We start from the raw sequence: 15,732 nt of genomic DNA on the forward strand, positions 1-15,732 counted from the left end.
CTTCAGAGAACATGTCAGGGCTGTGAGGATCAAAGATTTCTCCAAGCCCATCGTTTCTCATTTCACCTCTAACCACCATGATCACACTGATCTCCTTCCGTCTGCGTTCTCGAAGAAGGGTTTCTTGACTCCTATTGCAGAGAGACATCCGAGACCAAAACTTTCCTGAAACTAGGATCACAAGTTCCCTCTTCTCCCAGCGACAGATTCATTTCCTCCTAATTCCCTCTATTCACATGCAGGTTTCGACTTCTCACCTCTCTTTACCTCTCTTGACTTCGCACTACCAGAGTGCCCAGTCTGCCTCCCCATGCTCCCGCCTCCTCTCCTTTCCCGGCTTTAGTTCTCCCATGAGATATCAGCTGCTGACTTCCCTCTCAACATTATCCATAATGTTACGACCCCAAGTGTCTAGGGGAAAAGGGGTGAAAACATTTAGGATAATTCTTTTGGAAGCAGGTGGGTTTTGGTGAGGGACTAGGAAGCGTGATAACAAGGGTAAGGAACTAGAGTGGTGCCAAAGGAAAGAAAATAAACAAAATGGAGCTGGCTAGGACAGTGAGGGAAAGCTAATCTGACTACAAAAGAAAACCCGAAACACACGGTCTTCGGTGTCTTCAACACCCTAGCTAACCTGCCCTGACTACCCAAAACCATACAAGACAAATGGCACTCACCCGTACTAAACTAGTGTACTAATACAAAATCAACTAAGTGTGTAAAGTGTACCCCAACAACCTAAACTAACCTTATATACAAAAGTTCACACAAAACACAAGTGAACCAGAAAGACAAATAAGGGAAAACAAGAGTAATCAACAGGAACAGGGTACAAAAAAACACAAAGGTTGAACATGTAACACCGAGGCAAGGTAATGGCAAAACAAGGATGAACACACAAAAAAACGAAAGTACAAAGAAACTAACGTAAAACCAACAAAACAACAAAGCCGAAGCTATACGAAAATACACACACACAAAGCAAAAACAAACCAACAAATGAAGCCGAAGCAATAACCAGAAGCGAAGCAAAGCAAAGCAAAGCAAAGCAATAACCAAAACCAAACAGGACCGAAGTCTAACAAAAGGCCCTTTTCTTCCTGAAAGCCTCCATGTTATATAGTGAATAAAATGAGTTCTGATTGGCTGAGGGCTGATGGATGATGACATCATATTGAAACAGTGGTGTGATGGTTGGCCGATGGGGAAGGGAGAACAATCAAGGGTCAGCAGTGTGGACATAAAAGAAAAAACACACACAGAACACACACTGGGACATAACACTCACACCCAAAGAAGGCTTCACAGCCGAAACGTTGTGTTTCTTTTCTTCTCTTTTCAGCATGGAATAAACCTTTACTTGTTCCCTGGCACACTTTGGCTGCCAACACATCATCCACATGGGGGCTACAGATTGCTGTTGGTGGAGGACAGTCCCTATTACCTGTGAAGCTGTAAATGTTATTATTATTATAGATCAGCACTCTGGTCTCTGCAACTGTTAAGACAATCCCAGTCAGTGCAGTTAAATCCATAGATCTTCCAAAGCTTATGTTGTTCCTTTTGTTTCCATTCTGACCCTATAGATCAAAAGCACGCACACTGTACACTCTGCCATTGAATAATTCTGCATCAGTGTTATGGGGCTTCCTTCTCATCTCTTTTGGGGTTCTGTCAATGTCATCCTTATGTACAGGTTGCTGTTGCCTCAGGTACCTGTGAGTTACCCCAAATACTGTATATATTCAATACACAATTCACCTCTATTTCACCCTCTTTCACCCTTTAGAGATTGTTTGAAAAATTGATAAATTAACTCAGACACTGATTTTGTGAGAGCAGGTGATATATTGCACGTTGCTTTTCATCACGGTGCTGTATACCACTAATTTCCACCTCTTTTCCACCTCATGCGAGAATTTACTGTACCTTCCCAACAGAAAGATGAAAAAAAAAATGAAAGGCGTCATGATTCTAATGACACTTTCAAAGAAAGAATTGAAAGAATTCTTTGATACCTTTAATGTTTGGTTGGTAACACTTCAAAATACGAGACTCCATGTATTACTGCTTTATTACTGAAACACAGCTTCTAGAATGGTAGTAAATGTAGAACTCCTTATTACAGAACCATGAAAAGCAATTCTGAAATAATTATTCATTAATAACAAAATGTAATAATACAGTACCTATCATTCCTTTACACAAGAGCTGGCCATCTTTTCTTAATTGCCAGTATGTCATTCATAAAGAACTAACACAAAGCTTCCAGGTAAACCTTATTCTAAAGTGTTGTAATTATTCACACTGAATGGAAACTACTGTGCAAACCCCAACATACCAGCAACCAGCTGATTGTTGGTATGACAGTGACTGTAGGCTGAACTTCCCTATTTTGCTTCTCAGTCTCTAAAATCCTCTGAAGCAGCCTTTACACACAGAAGCTTTACACACAGAAAAGATGATTGGCCTTAAAAGATGCATCTACTTTTTCCAAAACCTATGGTATGTATAATTTTATTTTAAAAGAGTCTTTAAAAGATAAGAAAAGCTGTAAGAGACGAGCATTAACACTCCCTAAAGAAAAATATTTTTCTCCGCCTCTAATTTCTTTATTAAAATCCTGTGATTTTGCAATTTCCTAGTCCTTCCTTTAATACAATACATTAAATCATTATGGCAGGTTATACAAGACTTTCTTTATTTTAAACAAAATTCATTGTGGCAAACATCTTTTTTTTGCTTTTTCACAAATAATCTTGATGAATAATATAATATATATTATAATATATAATATAATAATCGGTTTATAATAAATGAAACTGGAAAAAATTACTATAATTCTTAACTTGTTTATAAGGTATGAAACAGTGTTCATCCAACAAAGCCTGTTTGAGAATCTAACTTCTACAGTCTCTGTTTATGTTTATACACTGTCTTTAAATGACAAAGGCATGTTGAGCATTTGTCTAGTCTGTGTGGTGAATGATTTTGGGAAATCCATGAAAACACTAAACTAGATCAAGAAGATGTGTTCTGAGACCAGTTGAAGGAGACCAAGATTTGTTTGCAGCATACAGTAGAGCCCCAAAAAGCTTGCCTTAAATGTTTCGGTGGAAAACGTGTGAATTAACCAGGTTGACTCACTTTGCTTTCCTTCAGTAAAGCTCTGTTCTTTCCACAAATTGATCTTGAGCTGGTTCTCAGCAGAACCACAATGGGAAGTTTAACTTAAATATAGTCAATCTAGAAATATTTTCATCTGGGAAAACACAGTAACTGAAACACCCATATTGTTTTTCAGGGTTTGTCGGAGAGCAGTTACCACCATAAAAACCACCCTGGAATTTTGCTGGAATGCTTATACCAAGCCTAAACCTGATAGCTGTGCAGAGGGTCTGACATTGCTGTTATTATGCTTCATTATTGCTGTGGCAACAGGTGGTCTCTTCTTCCAGTGGCTGTCTAAAACCTTACAATATGGCCTCTGTGCTTCCAGTGTAACAACATGGATATATAGCACAGCTATCTTCCTTGTCCTGTCACTTGTTCACCCTGCCCGCTGTGTGTTTACTGTAATATTGCCCTGTTTGGGCACCAAGAAAGGCCGCAGATTAATCATCTCCACCTCCATCATGCTCTTGGTCCTCAATGTTATCCCCAATATCGCCAGGAACGTTAATGTCATCGCGCGCATTTTGAGATGCACTTCCGTCGCCCTCACAGAGAGCCTCATCAACTCCTCGCAGCTGGTGAACGAAGCCAAAGAAGAGCTCATCCAAAGGATCATCCAGGCCAGGAAAAATGAAATCACGTTCGTAAAGAGCCTGACACATTTTGACACTCGCACAAGGATTAATGTGTCTGAGGTCCAGCAGCAGTTCAATCTTGTGAGCCAGAAGATTGAAGGCGACTTTTCCTGGGTTAAAATGTTGGTCGAGGAAACCCTCCTCCAGGCTAATAGGCTCCTCGCTGCCATGTTTGTCATTTGCCTGGTAACCAGTTCAACCTGGTACCTGAAAGCGTATCTGACGGATGTGAGGTTTGACAATGTCTACATCACCAGGCAGCTGGAGCGGTTGGCACGACGGAACGGGATAGAGATATTACCCGGCGATGCTAAAAAACTCATCAGCTCCAGAGGCTGCAGAATGTCCCAACAGGAATTCCTGAGATGTGTTCCCTATCTGCTGGTGATCACTTCATATTTAATCCTCACTCTCGTGGTCATTGCTGTAGATCACATGGTTTTTCACTTCATTGTTGCCGGTGGGCTCTGGTTATCAGGCGATCCATATGTGACAGCCACCATCGATGTAAAGTACACAGTAAGTAAGCAGCCATTTTGTCTCAACCATTGATTTCCACAAAAAAATGAGACTGAGTTATTTTCTGCAAAATTCAATACAAAAGAGCAGTGTTGGAAGCTGGTAGCAAGCATAAAACTGGCTTAGAATGAGGCTCAAAACAGCAAAATTGATGTACCGCAATCAGTACAAGACGTTTCTCGAATGATATCAAAGAGATATTAAACAACAATGTGAAACAGTCCAAGTAAGGTATTCAGGTATTAAGCAGAACAAAAAGGATAATTGATTTGTCTCTTCTGAATCAGACAAATAAATGTTAGGGGGATACAGGGTGTCCAGCATATGAGTAGTTCAAGGCCAAACTCTGCTACAGAAACATCCACTACAATATGGTGAAGTGGATAGATTTCCTTCAACTGCTCTTTCTGTCTTCTTGAAGTCCATTGATGGCTCATGAAATCATAAGCACATTGAATTCAAAAAGACTTTAAACAGGGGGAAACAGAAAGGGGACCAAACATACTTTAAATACCAACTGAAAGAATGAGAACATCGATGCTTTATGTTTTTTAATGTCAGTAATAACACCCTGATGCACGCATTACACCCACCATGGTACTGCTAAAAAGAAATGACTTCAGCCTCTGGCTCATGCTGATAGATTGTCTCTAGTTTTTTGGGGGAGAAAAATGTATGATCTGAGCTGTATAGTAGGTTGAATGTTTTTTTCTGCTTTTCTATGGCAGGTTCGGAGGATTACACCGATCTGCAGCTTATTTCACTCAAGTTGTGATGAGGAGATCTTACGTCATCAGAAGCCATATCACTGGAGTTTCAACCTGGTGCCTGGGCGCTGTGTCATAGAGCCATCCAAACCGGACAGCGGTGTGGTCCTACAGCTCGGGCTCCTATACCTGATGGCCTACATCCTGGTGGTCTTCGAGGTCTACATCCGACGGGTTCGCCGGAGAGTCTCGGCGTCCTTCTTCAAGAGGCAGGAGGAAAGGAGAATCGTTTTCCTTTATCGAAAAATAGTGGCCAAGCAGGAGAAGAAGAGGACTGGTGTTTTTTTTGTGAAAGTCTCTGAGGGGAAAGCGTAGCCTGACCAGTGCTTTAAACTTTAAAAAGGGCCGTTCTGAAACTGGAAAAAAAACAACAACGATAAGTTCCAGGATTGCAATAACAATATCATTATTTTTTTAATAAAAAAATTTTGAAGCTGCCAGTATGATCAGATTCCAATTTTACCTTGAAAATATTGAAAGCACTTTAAAGGTATATTTAAATTAGCATCCAAGTAAGTAACCTGGGTTATTTCGATAAATTGTGCAATATCAAAGGGAGTATTTTATTGCTCCTTCGAAACACAATCATACAGTAAGACCATACAGTGGTCCAGACCATAAGTATCCATAGATCCCTGGCAAGCACAACATGCTGTAATTGTTTTCATTAATAGTAACACCAATAAGGGACAAATACAAACTGCAAACAAAATATCAAAGTGCTGAAGTGTCTTTGTCACCATATCAAACTTTATTTCTTCTGTTGATTTTTGAATAAAAGTGAGGCAGCAACTCCCTTGTATTTCAATATTCCACAGTTCCAAAAAAAATGTGGTCCTTCTCAATGTTATGATAAAAACAAGGACACTTCCCTTAAGACGCTACCAAAATGCTAATTAACTGAAGTGACTAAGAGATGTGACAATAACACTAGAAAAGAAACAGGAGCTGAACTCTTGAAACCGGAACAGAAAGAAACATTCACAGCGTGTCTTAAGACGCTACCAAAATGCTAATTAACTGAAGTGACTAAGAGATGTGACAATAACACTAGAAAAGAAACAGGAGCTGAACTCTTGAAACCAGAACAGAAGGAAACATTCACAGCGTGTCTTGATCACAGATATGAAACTTACAGACCCAGAAAAGGGGGCAGCCAGCACATTCTCTATAGATGAATGAAAAGCAGCGAGCTAATCACCAGTAGTCAGTTAACTCCACATTGCTTCACCCGGTCAAGATTTCACCCACTACGTAAATATTTGTCGATGATTAAGTCTTTCACAAGCGCCAAAAAAAAAACGTTTTATGTTTTACGTTTTAACGTAGATAAAAGAAAAGTCCAAAGAAACACTAACAAACACAGAAGCAAATGATAGTCCAGCTTCAATATCACTTGAAGTAAGTCACACACGTTCATTTGGACCTTAATATCCGTGTGGGCTTAAGAGGAAAAGACCCTGACCACTCTTGCTGGCTGGACACGATTGAACAAAAGAAGCTTGTGATTTTTATGTGAACGGATTCTTGGAAAGAATGAATGCAGCCCTATTGTGTTCTGTCAGATTGGGACTATCGATCAGTGCTGAAAGTTTGTGTCTGAAGGAGTGACACAATCTGATTAAGCACAGCCACTCTCTCACGTGGATGAAAAGGGTTTATTGGATTTTAAAAACTTTCAGTGCTTAAGAAACATTCTTTATAGCTCTCAGGTGACCTCTGGCGTACAAGTCAAACATTGCAAGTTGTTAACTAGTGACCACAGAGTGTGGGACTGTCCAGTCCTTGTCCTTGTTACAACAGCTTCTGCTACTTTTCAGCTGGACGTTTGGGTGCCTAACCAAGCTAAGAATGGGATTGATTAGACTTTATTGATTTAGCATTTATTTTTCCAGCTACTGAATGCTGTGAGTAAAATTATTTTGAGTAAAACATTTTGAAATGTCTAATTAGAATTTCTACGGAAATTTCAAAGGAAGTCTTTGGCTAGGGTTATACTCTGTTCGTACAAGCTGTGAATGAAAATTTCCCCCCATTTTATGATTTAGCAATCTATTTTAAGATGCTCTTATGCAGCTGAACAGCTTTCCTAATACAAGGAGACTGAGATCATGATTACCATCATATGATGGCTTCCTTAACAATGTCTGTGTCACAGTTTTAAACAGGAGACAGACGTACAGTAGTATTGCGAAGATTGATACTATCTTGATAAAAAATGAGAATTGAAATGCTTTTAACATCATAATAAATAGTTTTACTGGGTGTGGAAATGCCAAGAACCTGTGGAGTTCTTGTTGTTGTCAAGTGCTCTGCTTCACTTTAACTGCCACAAGAGGACAGCAAAGGCTCATTTACAGAATTAAAAGAGCCAGACAATGTCACACTATGAGTTAAGAGGGTTTCCATCATGGATGACGGAAATCTAAAAACATTTTTCGTATTTCTGTCCATCTATTTTCTAACTCCTTGGTCCAAGGGTAACATGAGATAATTCAAATAATATATATATATAACACATATTTAAATATAGTTCAGGTGGGTAGCTGCATCAGCATACGTGGGCTGCAAAGGAACAAGTAAAAGGTTTATTTCTCTGAAAAGAGAAGAGAGAAAACACAACGTTTCGGCTGTGAAGCCTTCTTCAAGAAGGCTCCACGGCCGAAAACGTTGTGTTTTCGCTCTTCATATTTAAATAATATAATAAAGAATTTTCATGTATATGAAAAGTGATGGCAGTTCTCCTCTTGTTCATGTGGGTTTCCTCTGGGTGCTCTTGTTTCCTCCCACAGTCCAAAGACATACTGGTAGGTTAATTGGTTTCTGGGAAAACTGACCCTACGTATGTCTGTGTGTATACTGTTTTGCAATGGTGTCCTCACCAGGATGTACCCTGCTTTGCACCCATTGCTTGCCAGGATAGACTCTGGTTCCAGTGCAGACCACTGTGTGAAAGCCTGTGCAATACTGCTGCTTAGAAGCTCTGTAGAGTTACTGGGCCTCACCAAGACATTTTCTAGGGTTAGGCAAAGACTACTCTGCGGACTAAAGTGTTAGTGTAGAGTGCACCCCTACACAATCTGGATTGATGATCACTTTGGGGCAGCTCCCACAAGCTGCATCTCTAACAGGCTGTGTTGTCTTGGCTGCTGCTTTCACATTTCCCATCCTCCTCCATTAATTGCTCTCACAGGGTAAACTGGAGGTCTGCCCTGTTCTGAAGGAGGTTTTCCAGCAGACGTAGATGGCCGCAATTGTGAAGTTCAGAATGAACTACAGATACAATGACGTAGATGTTAAGGTTGAAACTTGTTATAAATGCATAAATTAAAGAATGTTCATATACCTGTAAATTGACTCATAGTCATGCTTGTTTATAGAAGGTTATGATCCATTGAATATCAGGATTTCTTTTCGACATTGTCATTTTAATTATCAACACAGTTATTAGTTCTATCATTCATATTAATCTATTTTTAAAAAGAAACCAAATGCATCTGTTTTTAGATTTGGTGAATGTCGAGTTATTTAAGAATTGTTCTACGTCCGAAACTGAGAGTTTGTTTAGAAATTGTCACGATTGTAGTCCCTCCCCCTCAAGGGCGCTCTGGCTCTTTCACTTATACGTTGATTTTGTGCACCTGCTCCCTGTTCCTGTTTCCCTATAAGAGCCAGAAGCACACTCTGTCCCGGGCTCTGCATTGGTTTCAGTACGAAGGGAGTCTGGGACCAGTAGCGTCTGGTCCCATTCCCCCTTTTTCCCCCCCGACCCTCCACCGGATCCCGCTCCCTGTTTAATCCTGTTTGTCCTCGTCTCGGATGGACCGCCCGGCTTTGGACTTTTTGCCTTTGTCTTGGATTTCTGGCCCAGACTCACTCCGCCGAACACCAGCGCACCATGGACACGCCCCCTGTTTTCATTCCCGACTCCTGCATGCTTTTTTCCCCGTGTTTTCCTCACTCATCCCCAGATTGTGTCATCTGCATAGGGTCCTGAAAGAACCCTTTCGTACAGAAATCTCAGATGTTGTACCAGACACTTTTTCTTTTTCCAATTTTTCTCTTAATTAATAAGAGCTCAAAGTGTTTTATATAAAGGAAGGAACCACTGAAGTCCCTAACCCTTAATCATCTGGGATTAGGCACAAAATCATTGTCATGATTTTACAATGTAATACTGTAGTTGGGTCACATAAAATAAAGTCAGTTGGAAGAAGAAGATCTCTAATATTTCAAATTGCTGCCAGAAACCATTTTAGATCATGTGCTGTTCTCTTTTCAACTCCATACTGTACAGTACCAGGGTGGAAGTTGGGTTTTTCAAATCTTTTTCTCCAAGGCCAAAGCAAAGAATGCCTGGGAGAGTGACACTGTCCTCACTTCCTTTTCCTAAGATAAAAATCGGTGCATGCAGACAAACTCTGATTTTGCATGAAAAAAAATGTGTATTAGAGGATGCTATGTTTGCAAAAGCTTTAGTTGAGCACAGTCTGCCTCTGATTGTAAAACACTCATTTGAACCTCAGCCACTAGGTGGAAGGATCGACCAATAAACAAAGGCAAAGCAGTCCAGTGCTGTACTGCTTTACTGAGACAGACTCCTTTATCTCTTGGGTCACTATCAGGACAAAATATTTCCCGTTCTTCTTGTTTTAAGGTTGGAAGTTGGTATTTGGTTGTTAATGATTACACCTTTGTGGGACGTGTAGTGCAACCTTAAAAAAACAACACTTGTTTTCATCACTGAAAAGAAATCGAGAAAGTCATTTTGGATCATTCCAGAAAAATCATTTCTTATTTTTAAGTGTCACCTAAACCTTTTGGAAGCAGATATCCTGGACGCATGACTACAGATGAGCTCTTAAACCAGCGGTGTAGCATTTAGCTGGGAAAATCCCATTAAAACAGGAACACAGATCAACAGCAGAGGCCCCCTGTTCTGAAAAATCCCACAGATAAATTAAGTCTTAAGCTTCAGTCTACATTCTGTATGCAACTGTACATGTGGCTTGTCCTTTTAGAGAACACTGTTTTACCAATCAGGGAACTAGTACAGAATTTCGCATATTTAAAAGATGCCAAGGGGCAAAGAAGACTTCTGTGTCAAACAGAAGTAATATTTCTCAGAGCTCCAGAAAAGTTATTGCTAATTAACTCTTTACCACAGAAGAAATGGAGAGACTCCACACATTCTGGTATGTATCTTTTTGAGAGTCAGGTTTGATCCTTAAAAATCAGATACTTTTTCACACTAAAAATCAAACACAAAATCAGAAATCCAGGTTTTATTGTTTTAATGTTTATTTTCAAATTTGTGATACCACTACTTACAAGCTGCTGCTTTCTATAGAATCGTTCATGGTACGGTACATTATATCAAAGGCAAATTAATGCTCTATTCAGTTAAAGTCTTTAACTCATCAACCTTTCTCATTTATCACTGAGATTATTCAGTCTTCCTCTACATGCTAAGTAACTCAACTGATGTAGGGTTTGGATTTAAAGGGTTGTAAATATAACACAAATAGATATTACTTGTGGACTTCTATGTTGTTTCGTTTTAGCCAACAAAAAGGTTCTTGTTTGGCATGCCACAGTTAATAAGGCTCTGAAAGATAAACTCTCCAAACCTGTTTCAGCTGCATGAAAGAACAATGTATTTCTCTTGTGAGGTTTATGCATTAATAACATTGCACTCTCAATTGTAGAATTTCTTTTACTCAATGATTTATTCTGTTACCTAGTAAAAATAAATGTCATATATATATATAGATTATAATATAAGTTATATTGTCACGAATGAGAGGTTATGAAAACAGTGCAAATCAGGAACTGACCGAGCGGTTTAGTCAATAAGTAAAATAAATATTCCTAAACCCCAGCTTTTACCAGAATATACCCGAGCGGTTGGTATATACAGGCACCTGAATTCTATATTTTCTGACACAGCTTTGGTGAAAAGTGAAATATCCCAGGCACACTTGGCTAAACTGCTGTTTATTAATGATGACAAGACATACTGTACAGTACACTACACGCACCAAAACATACAACACACAAGTTACTAGGTTTAGCTTTTGCAGTATGTACAAACAAGGCGTTTTAGAGGCTTAACGTTCTAATCACCCAGACAAAAAAAAACAGACTTCTACTAAGTATTAAACTCTGAAATAATACGTTATTTTAGGCCAAATAAGAGATAAGCTGCCATTATAATAAATCGAATACAACCTGCAGTTAAATCTCAAACCCGGGTGCCACAAAATAAATGGGAGCCTATCTCTCTATTCCAGAAATGCAGCCCTAACCAGGAAAGATGTCTCCAACTGAGGTTAGAGATCTTTTACCCAGGAAACGTTCTCTAAAGTTCTCTAAAACCACAGAATAGCAAGCTAGCAAGGGTCAGATACTTACAGTACAGTAGGTCCAGTCAGGTTTGGTTTGGATGGTCTCACCTTCTCTCTCGCCTCTTTTCTCTCTGCTTCTACCTGTATTTGTCTTTCTTCTTCACTTTTCCTCTTCTCTGTGATCTTAATGCGATCTTATATTGTGTGTTTCTGGACTGCTCATGGACAATCCTTAACCCACAACTTAATTAACTAGGTATACCAACCTAAACTTTACAATTGTTCCTGATCAGCAAACATCCCCTCTACTTTGAAGCTGGAAGTGTCTTAAAGACATTTCCTAGACTCCTAAAGCTGTAACAATATATATATATAATACTTAGAGCATTATATGGCTGCCATCCACAGCTTACTTTGAAGTCAAAATGCATATGTTGCACACAAAATATTTTTTTTAGCAAATTTTATTTCTGTAGTTAAAAATCCAAACTTAGAAAAATATATTTCTAACATTATTTGTTAATTTTCTTTCAATGCTAAATGAAAATATTTCTACTTTGAGAAGGATAAAGAAAATAATAGGTAGACAAGGCAATCATTTTTCAATGATGTAGATAAAGAAGACAAGAAGACAACAATATGGCAATGTTTGACTATTGCAGATTCCCTCATTCCATGCAACTTGTTGTTGTTTTATGTAACGCTGTAATTTCAATGTCCCTTTGTTTTGAATCACTCATCCTCCTGCAAATATCAGTAAAAATACTTTTTTCTGCATACATTATTGCTTATTGGAACACATGACTTATTAATCTTTAATGCTATTGTATATACACGATGTACTGTATATAATGATATAGTGTATTATGGAAATACTGTAATACTTTTTTTGTTATAATATAAAAGGTTTCATTTTTTCTCTCCTGCAGGTCATTATTGCTCAGAAAGCTGAAGCGAACTGCAGTCATGACTTGGGATGTGTATTCAAAACCCACTCCTTCGAACTGGAGAGAAGGTGTCTTCCTTTTTCTGCTCTGCCTAAGCATTGCACTCTCCATGGGGGGCCTGTTTCACACATGGCTGGTCTATAGTTTGCAATATGGATGGCTTCTTTCCAGTATTATGGCTGGGACTTGGGCTTTGTGTTCAGTCCTGCTTCTCTTCCTTGTCCACCCAGCTCGATGTGTGTTCACCATCATCGTGCCTTCTCTGGTCACCAAGCAAGGCCGTAAAATTCTCATTTCAACCGCTCTAATGATCGTAGCTGCCAACTGCATCCCGAACACGGCCTCCAATATTAATGCAGTAGTAGAGATGATCAAATGTGCTTCTGAGGAAACCACTGAAACAACCCTGAATTCCACAAATGAGCTGAGAAGCGCACTGTCCGATATTGAGAATTCGTTCAGTGCTGTGCCTTTTCCTCAAGAGAACAAAACAAACCTGCACCTCATGCAGGACTTTGACATTTCGGAGGTGAAAAACAATCTGAAAGAGCTCGCGACCCAAGTAAAAAAAGAATTCTCTGCAATCCAAAGCATTTTGCGGGAAACCTCGAACGTGACCAACAAGATTGTGGCGGCTCTCTTCCTGCTGTACTTGTTTGGAGCGTCAGTAGGATATTTAGTTAGGTACCTCACAGACCTGAAACACGACAATGTTTATGTGACACACAAGCTGCTGGAGCTAGCCGAGGAGCAAGGCCTGTCTGATATTCCCTCACATTACACAAAGAAGCTTGTCAGAACTACTGGCTGGAAAATGACAGGACAGGAGATGAGGAGAGGTCTGTGGGGCATCATGGTCCTCTCGTCCTATGGGTTAATATCGGCAGTGATAATTGGGCTCGACTACTTCATCTATTTCCTGCTGCAAGAACTTCTAACGTGGGCATCAGACATTCCCGACACCACATTTACTATAGATGTCGGCCTGAATGTGAGTATTCTCTGCTCTCTGTTTCTCTCACAATTGCAGAAGTGTTGTATAATAAGGCATTGTTTACTTCCCATAATGTTATGAATCTTTTGATTACCTAGGTCAAAAACAACAGGATGTAAGAGCAAATAACCATAAATGTTTATTTTCTCAATTGTTATTTCTGAATTCAACATTCATAGCAGCACTGGAGGACTGAAAACACAAGTTTAATGTCATTCCTGGACAAAAGTGTGAGATTTGATATTAATTTAATTACTGTATGTGCCTGTATAAGTGAAAATGTCAGCTCTTTATTTTTTTCCAACAGGGCCTTGTGATAGGAAGAAGTCTATTACTAATATTAGGCGATTTATGCAAAGACACTGGACACACAACTTCAGAGTTCAGAGTGTGAAAAAAAAAACATTTTATTCAGAAAGAATCTTATAACAGGGCCACAGCATTGTGGAAGAATTTAATAAAGTAATCCACGACAAAAGAAAACCCCTGTCTTTGACCAAGACTTGAATCTACACACAACTAACACAACAAACTAAAATAATACATAAACGCAACACGTATAGTAGAAGGGATCTTTGCGAATGAAGGGAACAGGAATACATATTGAACTGGCATGTCCGAGTGCAGTGATTTGTGAAACTATTTTTTTTTTGTTATGCTCATTGCAACCGTGTTGCCTTCTGCTTTCCTTTCTTGTTCCTTAAGTTTTTCTGGGCTCTCAACGAAACCCGTCGGACTGATGTTTACACTATTGCTTTGCAAACTTATGGAAATGTCCAGCATTGGTCAAGAAAAAGAGCTGTTGAAACTCTGATGATACAAAGTTGTTTTGCGGCTAATTGCGTTGCGGTTTTATTTTATTTATTTACATTTTTTCCAGGTGGAACTCAAAAGTGACATTGTGACCGGACTAAATATTAAGATTAGCGATTATGTGCGTTATGAGAAAAAAAGCTACTCCTATTCAATACCGCTCCTGGCTCCTGACTGCGTGAAGACATTCTCTCGCCCCAACTCCTCCGCAGCGACCACCGTGGGCTCTCTCTATCTCACTGCCTTTATCATGCTGCTGGTGGACGTGTACGCCAGACGGGTTCGAAGAAAGATTTCCGCTTCCTTTTACAAGAAACGTGAAGAAGAGCGTATCTGCTACCTCTTAGAGAAGATTATGAAGAAAACATAGTTACAGCTCTGTCTTCCTGCCCGTGTAACTTCTGTTTCTAATCTGTATCTTGATTTTAATTTGCTAAAAAGTAAAAGATTTGTCAAAGTACCGCATTGCAGTACGGCACTCAATTTAATGTCTCGATGAAAAGCATCTTTCAGGAGATAAATCCAAACCCATGAAGTTATATACAATGCATAAGTGGCAATGGCCTTTATTATTTGCTTTTACTGTATATAGTGCTTTACATCGCTAGTTTCCTTGCAGAATCAGTTAATAAGTGCTGTGAAATAGATATATTTATTCAAATATCTCTAAGGCGTTTTTTCCCTAACTCAGCATTTTGTCCTTTATTTTAAATGTTTAAATGTGTTTCACGTGCTTTACATTGATAGATGTTTATTGTAAGATTTTTATTATTAAATGAGAAAATCAATACAATCTTGATGTTGTGTCTAAAGCCACAGAAGAATTAATGTGTTTTTCTTTTCCAGTTCATTTGACAGTAGATCTTGACAATGCATTTCTGAAACCGAACTTAAGGGAACTAATTCATGCCTGCAATTGAGAATATCAATCTGGTTTGTCTTCATGGGAATACTTATATTTTTCCAAACTCTTTCTGCAAGCAGGAAAGTACAATATTTTAAAGAAAGCAGCTTTGATTGACAAGGTACTTTTAATTCCATTGCTGCATTTCAGACACCATCATTCAAACAGTTTGTACCACAATGTTTAAAGGTTTGTGTAAGATAGATCAGTGCTTAGGAAGGTGGAAGAAGATAACACTTAGATGTGAAGAAATTTTGCTTAATGTGAACATCTAGGACATAATGAAAGATAGAGACTTAAACAATTTGTGGAATTTTTAAGAAAAAAAGCAATACAAACTAAGCTTGCACATGCCACAGCTTTTCACAAAATAAGATTTCAGTAGGTAACTACTTGTGGGATAGACAAAAGACTGAAATGCAGCGTAGGATGGTTTTAGTTACTGTATGAATGTACTCATAATCATAACTCAGCTATTTCTTTGTGTGTGCAATACACAAGATAAAAGAGGCAGGAGGCCTTTTGCTTGGCTGACAACTCAAGTCTTGTGGTTTCCCAATGTACTGTGAGGAAGTGAAAAAAATACTGTACTGCCTAGATAAGGAACGCCTTTGAGTAAAATAACAGCAGCC

General features: G+C 39.0%; 2 protein-coding genes across 2 annotated transcripts; both read left to right on the forward strand.

Annotated features, from left to right (window-relative positions):
• The first annotated feature begins 2,415 nt into the window (after positions 1–2,415).
• Positions 2,416–5,887, forward strand: LOC102691108 (osteoclast stimulatory transmembrane protein-like). Its single transcript, XM_015364565.2, has 3 exons — positions 2,416–2,505; positions 3,305–4,328; positions 5,057–5,887. Exons 1-3 carry the CDS (start codon positions 2,462–2,464, stop codon positions 5,408–5,410), a joined length of 1,422 nt encoding a protein of 473 aa, XP_015220051.2. The 5' UTR covers positions 2,416–2,461; the 3' UTR covers positions 5,411–5,887.
• Positions 5,888–10,122: 4,235 nt separating this feature from the next.
• Positions 10,123–14,931, forward strand: LOC102690904 (osteoclast stimulatory transmembrane protein-like). The gene is made up of 3 exons (XM_006639467.3): positions 10,123–10,290; positions 12,372–13,380; positions 14,264–14,931. Exons 1-3 carry the CDS (start codon positions 10,268–10,270, stop codon positions 14,564–14,566), a joined length of 1,335 nt encoding a protein of 444 aa, XP_006639530.2. The 5' UTR covers positions 10,123–10,267; the 3' UTR covers positions 14,567–14,931.
• The last annotated feature ends 801 nt before the right edge of the window (positions 14,932–15,732 follow it).

This window comes from Lepisosteus oculatus, chromosome 16, assembly GCF_040954835.1.
Source record: "Lepisosteus oculatus isolate fLepOcu1 chromosome 16, fLepOcu1.hap2, whole genome shotgun sequence".
Classification (NCBI taxonomy): domain Eukaryota; kingdom Metazoa; phylum Chordata; class Actinopteri; order Semionotiformes; family Lepisosteidae; genus Lepisosteus; species Lepisosteus oculatus.

Coding starts and splice junctions, on each gene's coding strand:
- LOC102690904 (XM_006639467.3), top strand. CDS start 10,268: ATGGAGAGACTCCACACATTCTG. Junction 10,291..12,371: donor GAGAGACTCCACACATTCTG/GTATGTATCTTT, acceptor TCTCTCCTGCAG/GTCATTATTGCTCAGAAAGC. Junction 13,381..14,263: donor CTATAGATGTCGGCCTGAAT/GTGAGTATTCTC, acceptor CATTTTTTCCAG/GTGGAACTCAAAAGTGACAT.
- LOC102691108 (XM_015364565.2), top strand. CDS start 2,462: ATGATTGGCCTTAAAAGATGCATCTACTTTTTCCAAAACCTATG. Junction 2,506..3,304: donor TACTTTTTCCAAAACCTATG/GTATGTATAATT, acceptor ATTGTTTTTCAG/GGTTTGTCGGAGAGCAGTTA. Junction 4,329..5,056: donor CCATCGATGTAAAGTACACA/GTAAGTAAGCAG, acceptor TTTCTATGGCAG/GTTCGGAGGATTACACCGAT.